At 35.8% G+C, this 17,681-nt stretch overlaps 2 protein-coding genes across 4 annotated transcripts in view; one reads left to right on the forward strand and one right to left on the reverse strand.

Annotated features, from left to right (window-relative positions):
* Window positions 1-113: 113 nt before the first annotated feature.
* LOC307165781 lies at window positions 114-4,013 on the reverse strand. 3 transcript variants are annotated; one of them, XM_079883749.1, is made up of 9 exons: window positions 3,972-4,013; window positions 3,682-3,799; window positions 3,537-3,604; window positions 2,771-2,943; window positions 2,581-2,687; window positions 2,338-2,499; window positions 1,266-1,471; window positions 327-400; window positions 114-247 (listed from the first exon to the last, which is right to left on the reverse strand). In XM_079883749.1, the coding sequence occupies exons 2-9, from the start codon at window positions 3,751-3,753 to the stop codon at window positions 186-188; spliced, it is 924 nt and encodes a 307-aa protein (XP_079739875.1). In that variant the 5' UTR covers window positions 3,754-3,799; window positions 3,972-4,013; the 3' UTR covers window positions 114-185. The 3 variants fall into 3 exon arrangements, with proteins under 3 accessions (XP_079739875.1, XP_079739876.1, XP_079739874.1); XM_079883750.1 differs by lacking the exon at window positions 3,972-4,013 and having other exon boundaries at window positions 2,581-2,684; window positions 3,682-3,857; XM_079883748.1 differs by lacking the exon at window positions 3,972-4,013 and having other exon boundaries at window positions 3,682-3,857.
* Window positions 3,990-17,681, forward strand: part of nme7 (NME/NM23 family member 7) — a 35,083-nt gene continuing 21,391 nt past the window's right edge. Inside the window, exons 1-7 of the mRNA XM_079883745.1 lie at window positions 3,990-4,314; window positions 8,340-8,441; window positions 8,527-8,693; window positions 11,706-11,816; window positions 13,947-13,997; window positions 14,177-14,384; window positions 14,506-14,611. Coding sequence (XP_079739871.1) covers window positions 4,312-4,314; window positions 8,340-8,441; window positions 8,527-8,693; window positions 11,706-11,816; window positions 13,947-13,997; window positions 14,177-14,384; window positions 14,506-14,611 — 748 coding nt within the window. The 5' untranslated portion in view covers window positions 3,990-4,311. The remainder of the gene's footprint in view (window positions 4,315-8,339; window positions 8,442-8,526; window positions 8,694-11,705; window positions 11,817-13,946; window positions 13,998-14,176; window positions 14,385-14,505; window positions 14,612-17,681) is intronic.

Raw genomic sequence — 17,681 nt, forward strand, 5'->3', positions numbered from 1 at the left:
GCATTGTGATTTGTGTTCTTCCTTTAACACAGCGACACCTAATGTATGATATTCAATGTCTAGTCATGTAGTGTTGCTATTATTTTTATTTATAAATAAAATATTTATACACCTTCTTACACATCGGTGCATTATTTCATAGGTAACTAGATGTGAACGGTGTCATGTTTCATGATGAGTCATTGCTATACATGTAGCTGTTGCTTCAGTGCAGTTATATCAGCAGGACCAACACGGCAGCAGCCACCTGTTAACAGAAATCTTGGTGAGTCAGCGCAACAGTAAAGAACAAGCCTTAGTATTAACTGGTGCAACTCGATACCAACCAATCCACAAAGCCCCTTGTTCTTTCCAGTCGAGACTTAATTTGGCAAATGACGTCTGTTTTTCCGTTATCCATCTGAAATAGATTCAGAACAGCCTTACACAATGAAACTATTGAGACAAATTGTGTCAGATATGATCTAAGTAAATCAATTCAGGGTTCCCATACCTTTTGACCAATCAATTTCTATGAGTTTTGCAGTCATTTGTGATCATTTGATTACAAATGACTGCAAAACTCATAGAAATTGATTGATTGATTATAAAACAACAGTCATTTGTGATTATTTGATTACAACGTTTTATTTAATTACATGGTTCAAAGGTTGGGGTTGGTAAAAATGTTTAATGTTTTTGAAAGAAGTCTCTTATGCTCACCAAGGCTGCATTTATTTGATCAAAATACAGGACAAACAATAATAATGTGAAATATGATAAATTAAAATAACTTTTGTGTTTTAATATTTTAAAATGTCATTTATTTCAGTCATGGCAAAACTACATTTTCAGCATCAATCACTTCAGTCTTCAGTGTCACGATCCTTCAGAAATTATTCTAATATGCTGATTTGGTGCACAAGAAACATTGTTTATTATTAATGTTGAAAACAATTGTGCTGCTTAATATTTTTGTGGAAACCGTGATATATTTGAGCAAAAGAAAATAACAGAATTTATTTTAAATAGACTTTTGATCAATTAAATGCATCTTTACTAAATAAAAATATACATTTCTTATAAAAAATGTCATAAAGATTACATTCACAAAAAGCGATTTTTAATATATGAAATATATGGGATGAAATGGAATCAAATATTAATGTCCATGTCTTTTTCATGTCTGGAAATTATCATTTTAATGATCACCACGAACGTTGGAACCCTGTCAATTTAATTGAATAAATGAAAAGTTAAATGAAAAAATGATTGATTAATCTCACCCGGTCTTGGGGTCCCATCTCTCACCACTGTTAGGATAAACCACCCAGCTCAAATCTCCTTTCTTGTGTGACTTAGCTGACTCTAGAAGCGGTTTCACTAAAGGAGCGGGACAACAGTTCACGCCCACAGCAACCAGCTGTGTGGACCTACAGGCCACCTGAACCGCCTCAGAAAAGCTCCTCCCGCTTGAAATGTTATGAATGTCCTGAAACACATTATTGCATTAAACATGTATTTCCAAGAAAAATATTATATTCTTATATTCGTAACAATACGGTAAGTTTCGCCACTAGAGGTCGCTTATTAAAAACAACAACAAAGGTGTAGCTTGATGACGCCATGAATGAGCGTGGAATCATGGGAGTTGTCGTCCTCACCTCCACGGCCAATGGAAAGCAATCCGAAGGAGCTCAGGGAGACATTGGGTTCATGGATGAGCTAATGTATTAAAGATCTGTTAACGTTACTGTGGTATGAAGCAGGGCGGGCCAAGAGCCAGCAACATTGCATTGCTGTTTTATTACGCTTTTATGCCGCAGTCGGCCTCTGCCGCTCTTTTTATTTAGTTGTTTATGCATATTTTACAATTAAAGTTACGTTTAACGTTCACCTTCCTCTCTGAACTTGAACATTGTTACAGTTACGTTTGATCACTTAAATTCACATAATTTTATTTCATTCGAATGGAACAGCCACGAGTGCTGAATTATACAGGTCACTTTATATGACAAATGTATATTGTGGGGTAACGCAGCACCATTTTACTTGGTCAAAACAATCATACTAAAAATACATTTGAGTTGAAAGTTATGTTATAACGTTACTCTGTTTACTCGGTGGCTGGTATGAGACATTTGTTGCACATTGCAGTAAGCTAGATAGATATTAGAAAATCATATATTAATAAAAGCTGGATGACTTGTGTCATATTGTGCCTTTAATAGCAATGTCTAGCACACTCTTACTTGTTTTAATCACATAAATGTGTTGCAATTTATCACTGCATATCATAATATATGTGCGGTATTTGTAATTCAAGGAAAGCTTATGTAAAAGGTTATTATCAGTCACCTTACAGGAAAACGAAAGCCAGGCTTTAATTTCGGGAAATTCTTTGAGTACTTCCACCAAAGCCTCCGCCTCTTTGAGACCTGGAATGGTCTCCATGGCAACAAGATCAGCTCCAGCTTTTACTAAGCACTGGATCTGTGGACGATGCCAGTCTTTCAACTCCTAAGACAAAAGAGAAAACATGCACTTGATATTCTTGTGAGGAGGCAGCTTGGGTGGACAAAGATCTTTATCTTTCATTACCTCCAATGTCATCTTGTCCTCATAGGCCCCTGTGTACTCTGACCCGTCATGTAGAAAGGCCCCATATGGACCCACTGAGCCTGCAACCAAAGGTTCTCTTCTGTCTTCTAGGGGATATATTCATTTTAGAATTTGTGTAGCAGAAACTTGACCAAATTAATGATTTAGCAGAAGTTAGACTTGCACACACCTGATTCGGGTGAATGAGACATGAACTCACGCACTGTCTCTTTTGCCAGTTGAACCCCTGACATCATCATCTGCTGCGCTTCCTCAGGCCGGAGACCAAGATATTTCACGAATCCCTCAATGGTGGCCTGATATGTGGCTGTTGTTATGACATCAGAACCGCTTTGAAGAAATCTATTTTAAAAAGTCAGATCAGTCATTCATCAAATATGAATTAATTCTTGTCATAGAATAGAGGCATTCAGAAATACCAAAGAACCGAAAGATTTATAAATTATGGTAAGATGTTTTTTAAAGAAGTCTCTTACGCTCACCAAGGCTGAATTTATTTGATCAAAAATACAGTAAAAACAGTAATGTTGAGAAATAGTATTACAACATTAACTGCTTTCTATTTTAATATATTTTCAATTGTAATTTATTCCTAATTTATGGCAAAGCTGAATTTTCAGCATCATTACTCCAGTCTTCAGTCACATGATCCTTCAGAAATCATTCTAATATGCTTATTTGATACTGTTATTATTGTTGGAAACAGGTTTTTTTTGGAACCTGTGATACTTTTTTCAGGATTCATTGATGAATAAAAAGTTAAAAAGAACAGCATTCAAAAATCTTATTCATATACTATATATATATGTAACCAGTCAAAAGTATAATAAATATACAGTAATTATAAGCAATCTATTTTTAACATTATACAATGTTTCACACTTCGTGCACAGCATGACCACCCAGGTACAGAACATAATGAAGCCTTTAATTACCTGTAATGTACGTCCTTAATGGCCTGTGGGTTTGTATGCAGAAGTCTTGCACTCCACAGTGGATCTCCCTGCAAACACAATATATGTGTGAGTAAACTTGTGATTAGTGACAATAAGTCTGTGTAATAGTAGTATTAATACCTACCTGTAATTGGAACCCACTTGCTTCAAGTTCTGTTGCAAGACCTCCATCTAAAATGAGTGGACTGGGATCCATTTTAACTGCAGTGGTTAGTGGAAATTCCTCAAACTATAAACCTCACCTATACAGTAAATTACTTATGAAATTACAAAAAACGTTTGTCTTATATTGTGAAAGGTTTGCAACATTTTAAGTTAACCCCAATTTTAAAAGCGTGTTAAATTGTAGCCAATAGCTTAACAATTCTGTCAAAAAGCTCCTAGTCCTAGCGAAACTAGTGTCAAAGTCCACACCATAACAAACCCATGTGCGAGTGTCAGTTGGCGGTAAAAGGTCAGAAAGGACTACTTCCGGGTTACTGTAGACAATCGTTCAAGCAAACTATTCGTTCCCTAAACGTCTGTATACTCACCAGGCTTTAAATATCGAAGTCAGCCGAATGTAAAAACACTACGGAATATAGTTACGAGTTCACATGAGATATGTGTAACGTTAACTATTTTATTTGCCGGTAGGCGTTTGATGTTGTTGCTATGGTGATGGGACTTAACAGCGAGGCTAAAGCAAGACAATCAACCGTCTGTTAAACAACAATCAACAACATTACCTTTCCTTTAATAAATTAATTCAGACATGGTAAGTGAGAGAATATATTTTCCAGTCTTAATATGTTCGTAATGAAGGACTGAACCATAACTGTTAGACTAAAAAACTGAACTCATGAATCATGAATGTTTGTTGTTGTTTTTTGTTGCTTTTTAACAATGTTAATTTTTTTCCACTGAAAGAAATACAAGTCACATAATCCACTGAGACGTGTTGTGATAACTAAATATAAAACTAAATATAAATATAAAACAGTTAACGTAAATTGTAATCTGGTCTGTTATAGAGCGATTCATGAAGTTCGAGCAAGTGAAAGTTGACACTGGCATCTTGGCTATTTAAATCCCAGTTAAATAAAGACACTTAATAATCAGTTAGAAAACAAAACAGTTTTGTAACTGCATAATTTGTAAACTCATAATTGCAGCATTTTTTGTTGTTTTTTTTCGTTCTGAATGCTCTCATTTGATGTGCCACTAGATGTCAGTATATGCCTGCATAAGGAAGGTTGAAAGTTGAAATTACAATTTAGTTTAATCAAAAGCTCTAATGTCACTGAGTGGAATAATATGCTTTTTTAGTGTCATTTGCACAACAATCTAAACTTTGTTATTCTGTGGGTAACAGGATACTTTGACCATCATTTTTCTTGCTCTGTTGTACTCCTACGCTATGTTTATTTTCCAATTCGCATTCTGTCTCCTTAAGTAGTGTACATTGATCCATCTCCATGCAGACAGCATGAAATGTTTGCAGTGATAGCATAGGGCAACAGCAGGTGTCTGAGAAAGTCTCAGCTTCCAAGAAGGGCTCTGAGAGGAAAGCCCTATTTTTCATAGTGTTAGAAGTGGCAGATAAGCCCAGCTATATCTAGTTCAATCTGGCCAGGATCATTAACCAGGAGAACAGTGATTGTGTTGTGCTGGAATGTTCATTTAGATCCCCATGCCCCCTGAACGTGCTTTCATTCCTGCTGTAAACACTCACATACTAAAAAAACCATTCAGTTTTTATGACACTTTCCTTTTAGAAAAACAGATAGGGTGCACTGTGTGGTGCTAAAATGAGTGAAAAAGCCCTCCATCTTATTAGGCATACAGATGTCCTCAGGTAACTTAGGCCCAGGCAGATTGTGGATATATAATATCTCTTATTTTGCACAAATCTGTAGGGGGTGACTACCTGCCGAATCTTCCCCACTTAGATTGGTGAAATGCCATAAAACTCCTCAGTAGTCTTGATTATGAAAATGTAGGCTAGTGTTTTATTACAAGAGCTGTTTTTGTCATATTGTCAAAGCACTGCACTGCAAAAACTGATTTTATTGCTGTTCTTTTGTCTCATTTTCCGGTACAAAAGTCGATACTTTCTTAAGTCATAACATATCTGTCAGTGGGGTGAAAAAAATAACCTTAACTTTGTAAACGCCTGACATATGAACAGTTTATTGAACCTTTAGAAAAATGCAAGTGTCACTCTATATCTCACAATAATGCGTCTTAGTAAGATGATATTCAAATGCTTAGTTTTATGATCAAAGTTCTGCAGTTTTTATTGTAAAAGGCAAACCATATAATGCAATGAAATACATTGAGAGATGTACTCCTCAAAAGCCTGATGTATCATATTTGATACTCACATTTTAAAATGATTTTTCTAAAATGATGAATGGATAATCAAGTAAACCTTAAGTTGCTTCAGTCCAGTGTTCATCTTAAAATATTACTAACAATATAAAAGTTATTATGTTTCATTTATAAAAAATCAATGCAAAAAGACAAATGTATCATGACCTGAAGGGGGACGTTTTTAGAAAAAAGGCCTTTTACTAGCAAAAACAAGTGCAGAAGGCATGTAGTAGATTGTGTACAACAAGTCTTTCAGCAAAGTTTTGATCATGATGATAATTTAGAGGCCTTAGTTAGAAATTTGTGTATATGATACAGGAGACTTTTCAAAGGAATTTTCACAGGTTATTTAAAAGGAAAAACAAAATTATTTTACTTACTCCATTGACATATTTTTGCAAGTCATTTTCCTTCTCAAGTGAATTAATCTTAATTAAGAATTGTTAGATATTAGTAATGGAACACAAGATTAAAAACTATTTTATGTAAATTGTTTAATGTTTAGTGCTGGCAAAAAAATAGATTTTAGCTGTCTTCACATTTATATTTACATCTTGTTGACAAGGCCTCAGACACAAGGTGATAACTACTGGTGTCAGTGCAGACAACATGAGAACTTTTAGCTTCAGCCCAAACCTTCACTCTATACATCATAATATAACTCTAAATAGAGTCTGGAGATGTGTTTTATGGCTTTTCAGACCTGTGCCTCAAGTGTATTTTTGTACAAAGAAGGCTGTTCATTGTCAGTATCGTCTCTGTCACAGCTGACTGAGAGGTAAAAATAGCTCTTGTTTGGGGAAGAGGCCCTGTTAGGTTTAAGATGGATCGCTCAGTTATGTTAAAGGGATTCTCATTCTCTCATTGAGTGTAAGGAACGATGAATAAGATAATGTTGCAGATGCACTTATGATTTGTTGTTAAATTAGATAATGTGATGCTGTTAGCCCTCACTGTTGACGTGTCCTTGCCTCTATAAATTATCGAGCATGTGGCATGAAGGATGGATGGCATAGGGCCTAGAAATGCAACATCAAATTACTGCCATTCTAATATACACTGAAAATGATTATTTATCTGCCAGTTATTATGTCAGTTATTATAAATATTAATAACTATTATGAGTTACTGTTGTAGGCCTACTCTCATGTGCATGACTTTAGATGTCCACTGATCAACAGAAAATCAGCAGATATTTTCTCATCACTATGCAGCTTGTGCGGTCGGTTACGTGCCCCTCAATCACGTGTGCCTGTTCTATGAAGTTCACCCACAAGGTGGCGCTCTGCAGGGACAGAGATCACACCAACATGCTAGCTCTCCATGTTTTGTTCAAGGGCACCTCTGAGTTGGTATCAAGGTGAAATCGGCTACTTAATAGTGGAACAACAGTAACACTGATTTTGATAGTCTGATCTATTTTAATAACATCTATCATTTGTTTTCAAGTGCTATATTAAATACTCATGAAATAATATTTTTTTGTATTAGAGTGGCAAAGTCCTAAAGGGTCCTGCTTTGAAAAAAAAAAAGTATTTATTTATGGATGGTTGCATTCATTGTCTGGTTGTTAGTAATATATGTTTTATGTTACTTTAGTTTATATTCAAAGCATTATTTTTGTGTCTACCAGTTCTCAGTATTTACAAACTGTTACCTACCCGTCATAGTGTGTGTGTGTGTGAGAGAGAGAGAGAGAGAGAGAGAGAGAGAGAGAATGTTGTGATGTCTAAATTCACATATCTATAGGTGCAACCCTAATTTGCAAACTTATGCACTATTAGAGTAGTATTTATATAGTAGAGTAGTGTGTTTACACTAAAAATTCCAACAATAACATGTGCACTCTTTTGTTTAGTTTAGTTTTTTTGTCAGACATGGCTGGACACAACAAAATCACCACGAATTATTCCATTAATATTAATTAATTTTGGTAGTATTGCGATATAATGGGCCGTTCTAAAAATTCATGGAACACAATTTTTATTCCATCTTCCTCAGGCTTGCATGAGTAAAAGCTATATAGCATAAATGCCCCTTCTCATCACAGGGCCCACGACAACATTTTTGAGTTGTGCCCTCCAATGACGACATGTGGATTTATAATATATTAGCGATCATATGGATAATTAGTTTTTATAGTTGTGCAGCCCTAATGTTTGCGCAAGTGTGTAGTGCTTGTTTTTAGGAGCAGTTGGATTATGGCTCCCCATTTGCAGCGATGCTCCCCAGGGGATCATAGGGCTGGTTCAAAGTCAGAACCTCTCACTCAGCATGTTAACAGGCCCAGCTGCCCGTCTCTATTGAGGGTCAGAGCAGCGCGGCTGTTGTGACTCCCTGTCCAAGCAAGAGGGTCAGATCAGTGACATTCCCCTGCCGGGCCTGGCTTGACTGTGTGTTTTGTTGTGTCTGTTGTGTTATGCACAGGAGGAACGCTTTGCCTTTCTGGCTGAGTGGTTGGACCCCAGCGCTGCTCTGCTGCGACGATACCAGCTGCTCTACTACCCTAAAGATGGCTCCGTGGAGATGGTGCGTTCCTATACTCAGATTTCAGCACCTGACTTTCAGCTATGCTTGAGCTTTGTCCCTTCACATGTATGTTTCTCTTATACAGTTTGATATGAAGAATCAGCGTACCTTCCTACGGAGGATCAAGTTTGATGAGCTTCATCCAGAGGATCTGTTTGTTGGCAACCGAGTAAACGTCTTTTCACGTCAGCTGAACCTCATAGGTTATGGGGATCAGTACACCGCCAACAAACTGGGCAGTAAGAAGGAGAGGTACTTTATTCTTGAACATCTACTGAGGCAAGACCTGTCTTATTAGTCACAAAAACAGAGCCTTAAGACCCGTTCACACCAAGTACGAAAAATATAAAGATAACTATATTAGCGTCCACATCAGCGGACAATATGGTTCTGTTTATTCTAAGTGCTTGCTTGTCTGTCACTTTAAATGCAGGATGGATTCTGATTGGCTGTCAATGTTTTTATCGTTCATCAGCTGGATAAAATCATTCTGAAAGTGATTCCATATCATTTCTCTGTGCTGTTATCGTTCTTGCTGTGGTGTGAACTCTGCTATTTGTTAATTTTGAGAATGATTATCTTTATTATCTTTATGGTTATCGTCCTTGGTGTAAACGGGCCTTTAAAGGGATAGTTTACTAAAAATATGAAAACTATTTACTCACCCTCATGTTTTTCCAAACCTATATGACTTTATTTCTTCTATTCAATTCAGCGCTTTTCACAATACATATTGTTTCAAAGCAGCTTTACAGAATATTTTGTTATATTTTTTTTGTAATATATTGTTACAATTAGGGAGTATTCTGTTATCAGCTAGAGTTCAACGTGTCAAAGTAATATCAATATGGGAGTAATATACAGCTATAAGAAACTACATGTTATGTGATTAGTTAATGTCATTTACAACACCAATTCCAGAAAAGTTGGGACATTTTGTAAAATGCAATAAAATGTGGATGAGCTTGTTTTGGGGGAAAACGGACATTGAGTTTTGAGTCCCAAAGATGAAAAGGACCATCCAGACTTTCATCAGCAACAGGTGCAAAAGCAAACATCTGTCATGCTAGGGTGATGCATCAGTGCAAACAGCATGGGTGACTTGCGTGTGTGTGTAAAGGTGCCGTTGATGTGGAGGCGTATATTGGGATTGTACAGAGACATATACTGCAATCAAGATGACATCTTTCCTGGGCAGCAAGACAATGGCAGGCCTCATTCTGCACGTGCTAAAACAGAGTGGTTTCTAGACTCTACACCATAGAGTGGATGTGCTTGACTGCCTGCAGTCCAGATCAGTCTCTTGTTTAAAATGTATGGCCCATCGTGTAAAGGAGAATCAGACAACTATCACTACAGAGCGTTGAGCAGCTGACTTGTATCAGGCGAGATTGGGCAAATATTTCACTTGCAAAACTGCAACAATTAGTATTCTCAATTCCCAAATCATTAAAAAGTATAATTAAAAGGAAAGGTGATGTGAGACAGGGGTGAACATGCTTCTGTCCCAACTTTTTTGGAGTGTGTTGCAGCCATCAAACCATCAAAATTTGTCATTTAAATAAAGGTTCAAGAGAATTAACAAATCACAGATTCTTGATTTTATTGCAGATTAACAAAACAAATAAATTTGGCTGTAGTTATACAGACACAATGAACGTGTTAGGCAGCGATTACAGCTTGTGCTCCCAATATTATACAAGGATATTGTATAACAGTTTTTTATATCGATCCAAAGTTGGCAAGTGTCTTCTGCCGAACACAAAAGAAGATATTTTGAAGGAAGTTGGCAACCAAACAATTTTGGTTACCATTGAGTTCTATTGTTTGGACAATAAAAAACAGTGAGACGTTTCTCAAAATATTTTCTTTTATGTTCCACAGAAAGTCATTCGGGTTTCATTTCATGAAGTTGAGTAAATTATGACAGAATTTTCATTTTGGCCAACTAATCCCTTTAAAGGAAAGGTTCACACCAAACAAATTCAATTATATTAAAATCAAAATATTGTTAAAATAAAAGTCATCAAAAAATCCCTGGTCTTCTGAAGTCATACTATAGTTTTGTGTGACAAAAGGCCTAGATTTTGTCATTATTCACTGATAATCTTCCCTTCCACTAAGCTGTTAACCACTGCTTTCATTGATCAATTACTCACTCATTGCATTGAACTGAACCAAATCAGTGAATGAATAATGAAAGTCATATAGGCTTGGAAGGGCATGTAGGGGAATACATTATTGGACTATTCCTTTAAACCAGATCGTCACAAGACATTTTAATCATCTTCTTCATTTAGGGTGATGAATAGCTTATTGTATGTCACAAGAAAAAGTAATTAACAGTTCTTTTTCCTTTTTTCCCCTGTGGCGGCTCCTCCTCAAACACCTGCTAATGTAATTTTTTAAATATGTAGATGAACTGCTGTGTCTCCTCCTATTAAAAATCACTGAACAATGATTACTACTCTAATGAATCAGCTCTTCCTGTTATATCACTCACATTCACACTATTTCCCACTGCTTTTTCTCTCCGGTGAGATTCATGGTGGTGTGCCATGAATATAAATTTGGGAAATATCACAGAGGGACAGACTCAAGGCAATATATTATGCAATCTTCAAAGTAAACTTGAACTGACTCAATTGACTGCTGTTGTTTAGCCAGACCGTCATATCTAGTACTGTGACAGCAGCTTTATCTAATGCTTAGGGTAAATTTAAAAGATTCAAGTTTTCCTTTTTAAAGAAATGATTTAAACCCTGTATAAATTTTTAACTAGATGTTATGATTCATTTGATGATAACTTGAAATTCTCAATTGATTTTTCAGTGACTCATTAATATTTATGAACCAGCCTTTGAGAAGTCTGAAAGCAGCAGTTGTCGCTTTGAGATGGAAGCCATTTGCTGTGTTTTACTTTCATTGTTTAAGCTCTTTAATCAAATATTAACAAGAGCTATATGAATGTGGTGTCTTTGTCTCAGATATGCCTATATGTGTGGCTGTGTTTAATTATTGTGCTGGGCAAAAACACTGGCATCTTTGCCTTGCATTTTATATATTTTTCAAAAACTTTCTTCTCAATAAATCTCAAAACATGGTCTGTGCTACAAAATATGAAATATAGGGTGTCAAAATGTAATATCTCCAGGCTGTTTCTACGTTGGTTCAAATATGACATATCTTACTTTCTGATTTGCTTTCTACTTGGGTGCTATATTTTTATACTATGGTAGTATATCTGTTTTGTGTCTTCTTCAGGACTTTGGCTATGATTAAGCCAGACGCTGTCACTAAAATTGGCGACATTATTCAGATGATTTATGATGCCAACCTTATCGTCACCAAAGCCAAAATGACCAAGCTTACATGGTAAGTAATTTATGTTTAATTTATGTAGACTTAAAGAATGATGATACTAGCAGCAGTCCTTCAGCAAAATTTCACCCTACAAATAGGTGCAAAGAAAAGGATTAGTGCTCAAAGCAGTTTAAGACTAATTATTCTAATGAGGTGTTTCAGTTTTAAAGTAACCCACAAGTGAATTCTGAGAAATGGTCATGGGTGGATTTGCCAAAGTCACATGTTCAGTTAAAAAGTATATTTCAGCAAAAAAAAACTCATGCACTGCTTGCTCTATACATTAACCTGGCAAAGACATACACTTGTTCTTCTCTGAGCACCTGACTGTTTTTAGCACAAGAATGAAAGATAAAAAATTTGCACACTCTGTGTTCTATATTCTGAAGCAATTTATTATGTAAGACTTGCAAAGAGCTGGGTATTTCATTAGTGGCTGGCTTTGCACAGTACCAGGAGTGGATTATATTCACAGCACAATGCAGTAATTATTAACTGAGGCTCTGTAAGAGAAAAGAAGCAGTGTTTAAAGCTGCAGACATGATTTCTTTGGCCTGTTTTGTTAAGATCAGTTTATGGTTTTAAAAGTGGTGGTAATTTGGGCACTGTTAAAATAAAATTTACTGGTCTGGGCTGCCAGCACAAAGACTGTGTGTTCAGTCACAGGGAGAAATGACCCAAGAACCGGGGAGTTACTGAATCACAATTGTCTTCAAGTAAAATTGTGCCCTTGAGCAAATCAGCCCAGATTGCTCTCCTGGATTCGCCCTTCAGATTAGAGTCGTCGTTACGAGTAAATCTGAGGACATTTCTGGTAATTTCACAGTAAAATGGCTTTAAAGTGATTTGTGAGCTTGTGTGTTCATAACTACAAAAATAGGTAATAAAGGACACAAACCACAATGAGTCGTGCAAAGCAGAGACCTTCAAAATATGATAAGTTAACTTCAACCAAGGTTAAAATCAGCTAAATGCATTATTGTTCCTCCAACATTAAAATCTATTAGGAATATTATAATGTTATTAACACTGTACATAAGTAATACTTTTTTATGCATTTGCTTTGTAAACATTATAACAAAGAATGTAAATGCAATGATATAGTACTATACACGTTAATAGGCTCAATTTGTGGGCTAATAGGTTCAGTTTTCATTTTAATTTTAGTTTGTTTTAGCCATTTTGTTATGTGCCTTTTGTTATTTTTTGTTATTAGTTGGTTTTAAATGGTTCTATATGCTTTAATTTATTTTTATTTCATTTTTAGTCATTTTAGTGCTTCAATTTAAACTTTAGATCGTTGCCAACATTTCATGGTTTTTCATCTAATATGTTTAGATGTATTAAGTTTAAAGTTTATTATTATTTAGTTTTTATTAGTTTATTAATTTTAGTTATAGTTTAGTTTTAGTTGTAACAACACAGGCCCAAAATGCAACACTAAACAACAGTATTAAAGGGAAGTCAGATAATCATAATAGCTTATTTGCTTTTTTTAAAGCTTGGACAGCCTGATTGTATGAGAGGGAATAGATTATATGAGAGGTCTTTTAGATGCCTGAAATGACAAAACTAGCGTTATACATTTGTAGACACCCCATCAGCACTAAAACATTTGACAGTTTTATATTTATGTTTATGTATTTGGCATAAAATATGATCCAAAACTACAGTGAATTCAAACTATATGTTTTTGTCTGTATGTCACTATACATGTGGTTTAGTACTACATTTTTTGGAGAATGGAAAATGCTGATGTTTAATCTTTCCTTTTCCTCTTGAAATATGCTGACTCTGAGAGTTTCTCTGATAGACCATGTTGTTTTAGCCTGGTCAGGTTTTGCTGCTTTAACCTTTCCTCAAAGTAGCAAACAGCTGTTCATTGACAGAGACAGTCCTTGTCAGAGTATGAAGTTGTTACAGTCATATTTCTCACACTAATTGACGTGTCATCAGATTAATATATGACATAATTACAAAAAATGGTATTAAGATGAAACGCACACTTCATAAAAACTTAAGGGCACTTTTTGCTCCTTAGTTTCATACATAAAACTCTATTTCACTTTAGGAGTCAGCCGAGAGATGGTAGGGTTTGGAGATCACTTATTAACTCTGTGTACTTTTATGGCTTTCTTACAGGAAGCAGGCAGCGGACTTTTACATGGAACATCAGTCAAAGTCTTTTTTCAAGTGAGTCTTTCCTGAGTCAATGATTGACTTATATGTAAGGGCAGGTTTTGAAGGAGACTCTGACACCTGAACCACCAACATTGAGATTGTCACAGTGACTTTGACATGACTTTGCGTGTTTTTAACCACAAATACAATCAGAAACACCAAGCATAAAGTTGCTTCTTCTTCAACAACAGTAATCTGGTGCAGTTTGTAAGCTCTGGTCCCGTGATTGCTATGGAGCTGATGGGGGATGAGGCAGTGTCGACCTGGAGAAAAGTTCTGGGCCCGACTGATTCTGGTGTGGCACAGAAAGATGCAGCGCATAGTCTCAGAGCCCAGTTTGGTACCGATGGCACTAAAAATGCAGGACATGGTTCAGACTCATTGGCATCTGCTGCACGGGTAACAAAAAAGCAACTGTCAAAAGCAATTAATCAAGCTTATAAGTCTTTCCTTAATATACTAATTAAGTCAAAGGAAATGATTGGTTGTGTTTTTAATTATACCTATTTTTGTCTGTTAGGAGCTGGAGTTCTTTTTCCCCTCCACTGCTGGTCACGGTCCCTCCAACACAGCCAAGTACTCAGACTGCACCTGCTGTATCATCAAACCACATGCCATCTCAGAGGGTAAACCCACACACAGACACTGACAATATCATGTCTAATCAATCATCTTTGAAATGACCTATTATAGATGAGATATAGCGTAGTTAAATATTTGCTATTTGTAATGTGCTGTTTGTAGTGTATTATTAACCCATCTCTGTTTATAAGTGCACATTATCATTAGAAGAATGTGCCGATATGTCATACCCCATCATTCCTGTCCCAGATACTAACTTAGTCTATGTTCTCTTAAATGCTGGTCCAAGTATATATATATATATATATATATATATATATATATATATATATATATATATATATATATATATATATATATATATATATATATATATATAGATATATATATATATATATATATAGATATAGATATATATATATATATAGATAGATATATATATATAGATATATATATATATAGATATAGTATTTTAAAACTGTAAATGTTTTTTCTTTGTACATTTTGTACTATATTTTGCCATTTGAAGGTTTAAACCTATTTTCCATCTGGGAACAATGCTCTTGTAGAGTGCCGAACTTGCTCTGAAGCCATAGTCACGGCTAATTTGTGAGTAAATCTTTTCTTTTTTTTTCTTTTTTTTATCTTTTCAATAAATAGGTAAAACTAGTTCATAAATTGGTATAGAGTCTGTTTTTACAGCGCATAGCATGCTGAATTCTGAATGATGCACTGTAAGCCTAAGCTTTTATGAAACCTATTGCTAGAGAGGGAATCACTCACCCATTGTTGGAAAAAAGACATCTGTCAGGTTTGATCCGAAGGTACACAGTGACAGACATTCAAACAACACTTCCTGTTCAGTAAATCTGACTGAATCCAGACCGTTTATATTTTGCCTTTTGAAGTTTGCGTTCTGTTTGAAGTAGATTAATTACTATTTAGTTGTATGTTGGACTGTTGAAAAGGCCTCACACAAATTAGATCGCAACCATAAAATTATAAGGACTTCTAAGCAATTTATCAATGGATTCTGATAACCATTCTATAATTTATGGTTTTATTTTATGCTTTTGCAGTTATGTGTGCGATGTGAAAAAGGCCTCCACCCAGACCAGTGCTGGATTTTAAAAACAACTATTTCATTTTTCATATCTTCTCAAAATAATTATTCTTTTCAAAGTGAAACCAAAGTGGTGGATTTGGTGGAAGTGCAAACTCAGTTCTTATGAATGAAAGGAGCAGTTAAGCTAGTGAGGGTGTTACTTCAGAGTCCTTAGGTCCTTTCGTGATTGTCTTCTGCTTATAAAACTGTCTTCGTGCCCTCCTGGCCTACTGTTGTTTTGCTTGTTATACGTTGATGAGTATAAAACCCCCAAAGCCAGTTCGTACTCTTAACCAAGCCTTCGCTCCGGATTTGTTCAAATCCGTCTCCTGATCCCTGTTCATGGAGCATGCCGCCAGGGCACTGACCTGTGAAATCTCAAATCCTCTCGATAGGGCTGAGGTAGATATTTCACATAGTGGCCATGGGCTAAGCAGGCCCCAAGTTGATTTTGTACATTGCTGTGGGCTGAGTAACCTGGAGGGAATGTTACACAATCACACACACACCAGAACCCCAACAACAGACCCAATCAGTCATGAACACAAAAAGATACGTGCTTCAAGACCTCAAACAGTTTTGACGCACTTTATCTGTCGATTTTAGGGGTTTCAATCCTTCACTTATAATTTGCCTCATTATTGAAATGTTCTTTTCATATTGTTAATCTCGCAGTCCCATCAAAATAATGTTCAAAATGGTCAGAAATATTTCAAAAGCACTACAGTGAAGTCTTATGGTCACTTTTGTAGCTTTTGCTCAACTTTATTCCGCCTAGCATTGTGCCAACTCTCTGTTAGTCACCAAGTTGTCCAACCAATTGCACACCCACATTCATATTCCAGCTACCAACCTCCTGCAGTGTGTTTGTTCTCAAGAACTCCATCAAAAGTGCTGGCAAACACTGATTTAAAGAGGATTGCAGCCCTGATTACCTTTTGATTGGAGATCTGGAGCCCACCAGGTTTCTAAAAGGAGTAAATAAAAATAGCCAGTAATGAAAGTCCCTGCCGAGAGAGCCTCTACATGACTGTAATTAGACAGATTATGCGGCGACTGCTCTGTTAATTTTTTTCAGCATAGTCATGTGGCTTGGTTCACTTTGTGTTGTAACATTACTTTTGGATTATAGACTACAATAGCATGTTGTTCTCATCTCTAAACTGTAGTTACGCACTGATTTTAACTTAAAACTATAGTCTCTCATCCTGTGCAATGTCATAGTTACTGTGCAATTTTACTGTGTAAGATCGGATTGTGTGATTGTATGCTTTCCATTTCTCGTCTCCACCTTTAGACCTCAAACCTATTATAAACACTTTAATCCTCAAAAAATGGCAAGCCGAATGGGAGCAGTGTAATTGAAATAAACTTTACAAAATCAATCCTGTGGTTGGTGGAAAACGCCGTGTCCATTTAGAAAATGGCATCTGTCAAATGTGATAAAATATTTTTTGAATATAGAAAGTTCAAAATAACAGCATTTATGTGAAATATAATTTTTTTAAATATTATAAGTGTCTTTACTGTCACTTTTGATCAATTTAATGCATCCTTGCTGAATAAAAAAAGATGAATTACTTTTAAAAAAAAATGTAATGAGCCTAAACTTTTGAACTGTAGTGTATACTGTGGAAAATTTGCTAATTATGCCATATGTTACCTTGGTTTGTTATATTAAATAGAATGCTTAGTGGCAGTGCATACTGTAGCTGTAGGTAGGGTAAAGGTCATAATTCTCTGAAATGTCTGTGCTTGGCGTATACTCAACCAAACAGTATGCCATAATAAATGGGTAATGATTTACTCAAACCTATTGTCCAGGGTTAGGGTCATATCATAGTTGTTGTGCATTTTTACATGCCCACTTTCTCTGTTCTTTTAATAGAATACAATTATTAACCTAGTATGCAGTGTGAAGTGAGTTTCTCTTGATGGTTAATGTTGTCATCAAGGTCAAGGTCAAGGTCCTCCTTCATTAATGAAGGTCAAGGTCCTCCTTCATTAAT

This window comes from Squalius cephalus (assembly GCF_949319135.1).
Source record: "Squalius cephalus genome assembly, chromosome: 10".
NCBI classification, from domain to species: domain Eukaryota; kingdom Metazoa; phylum Chordata; class Actinopteri; order Cypriniformes; family Leuciscidae; genus Squalius; species Squalius cephalus.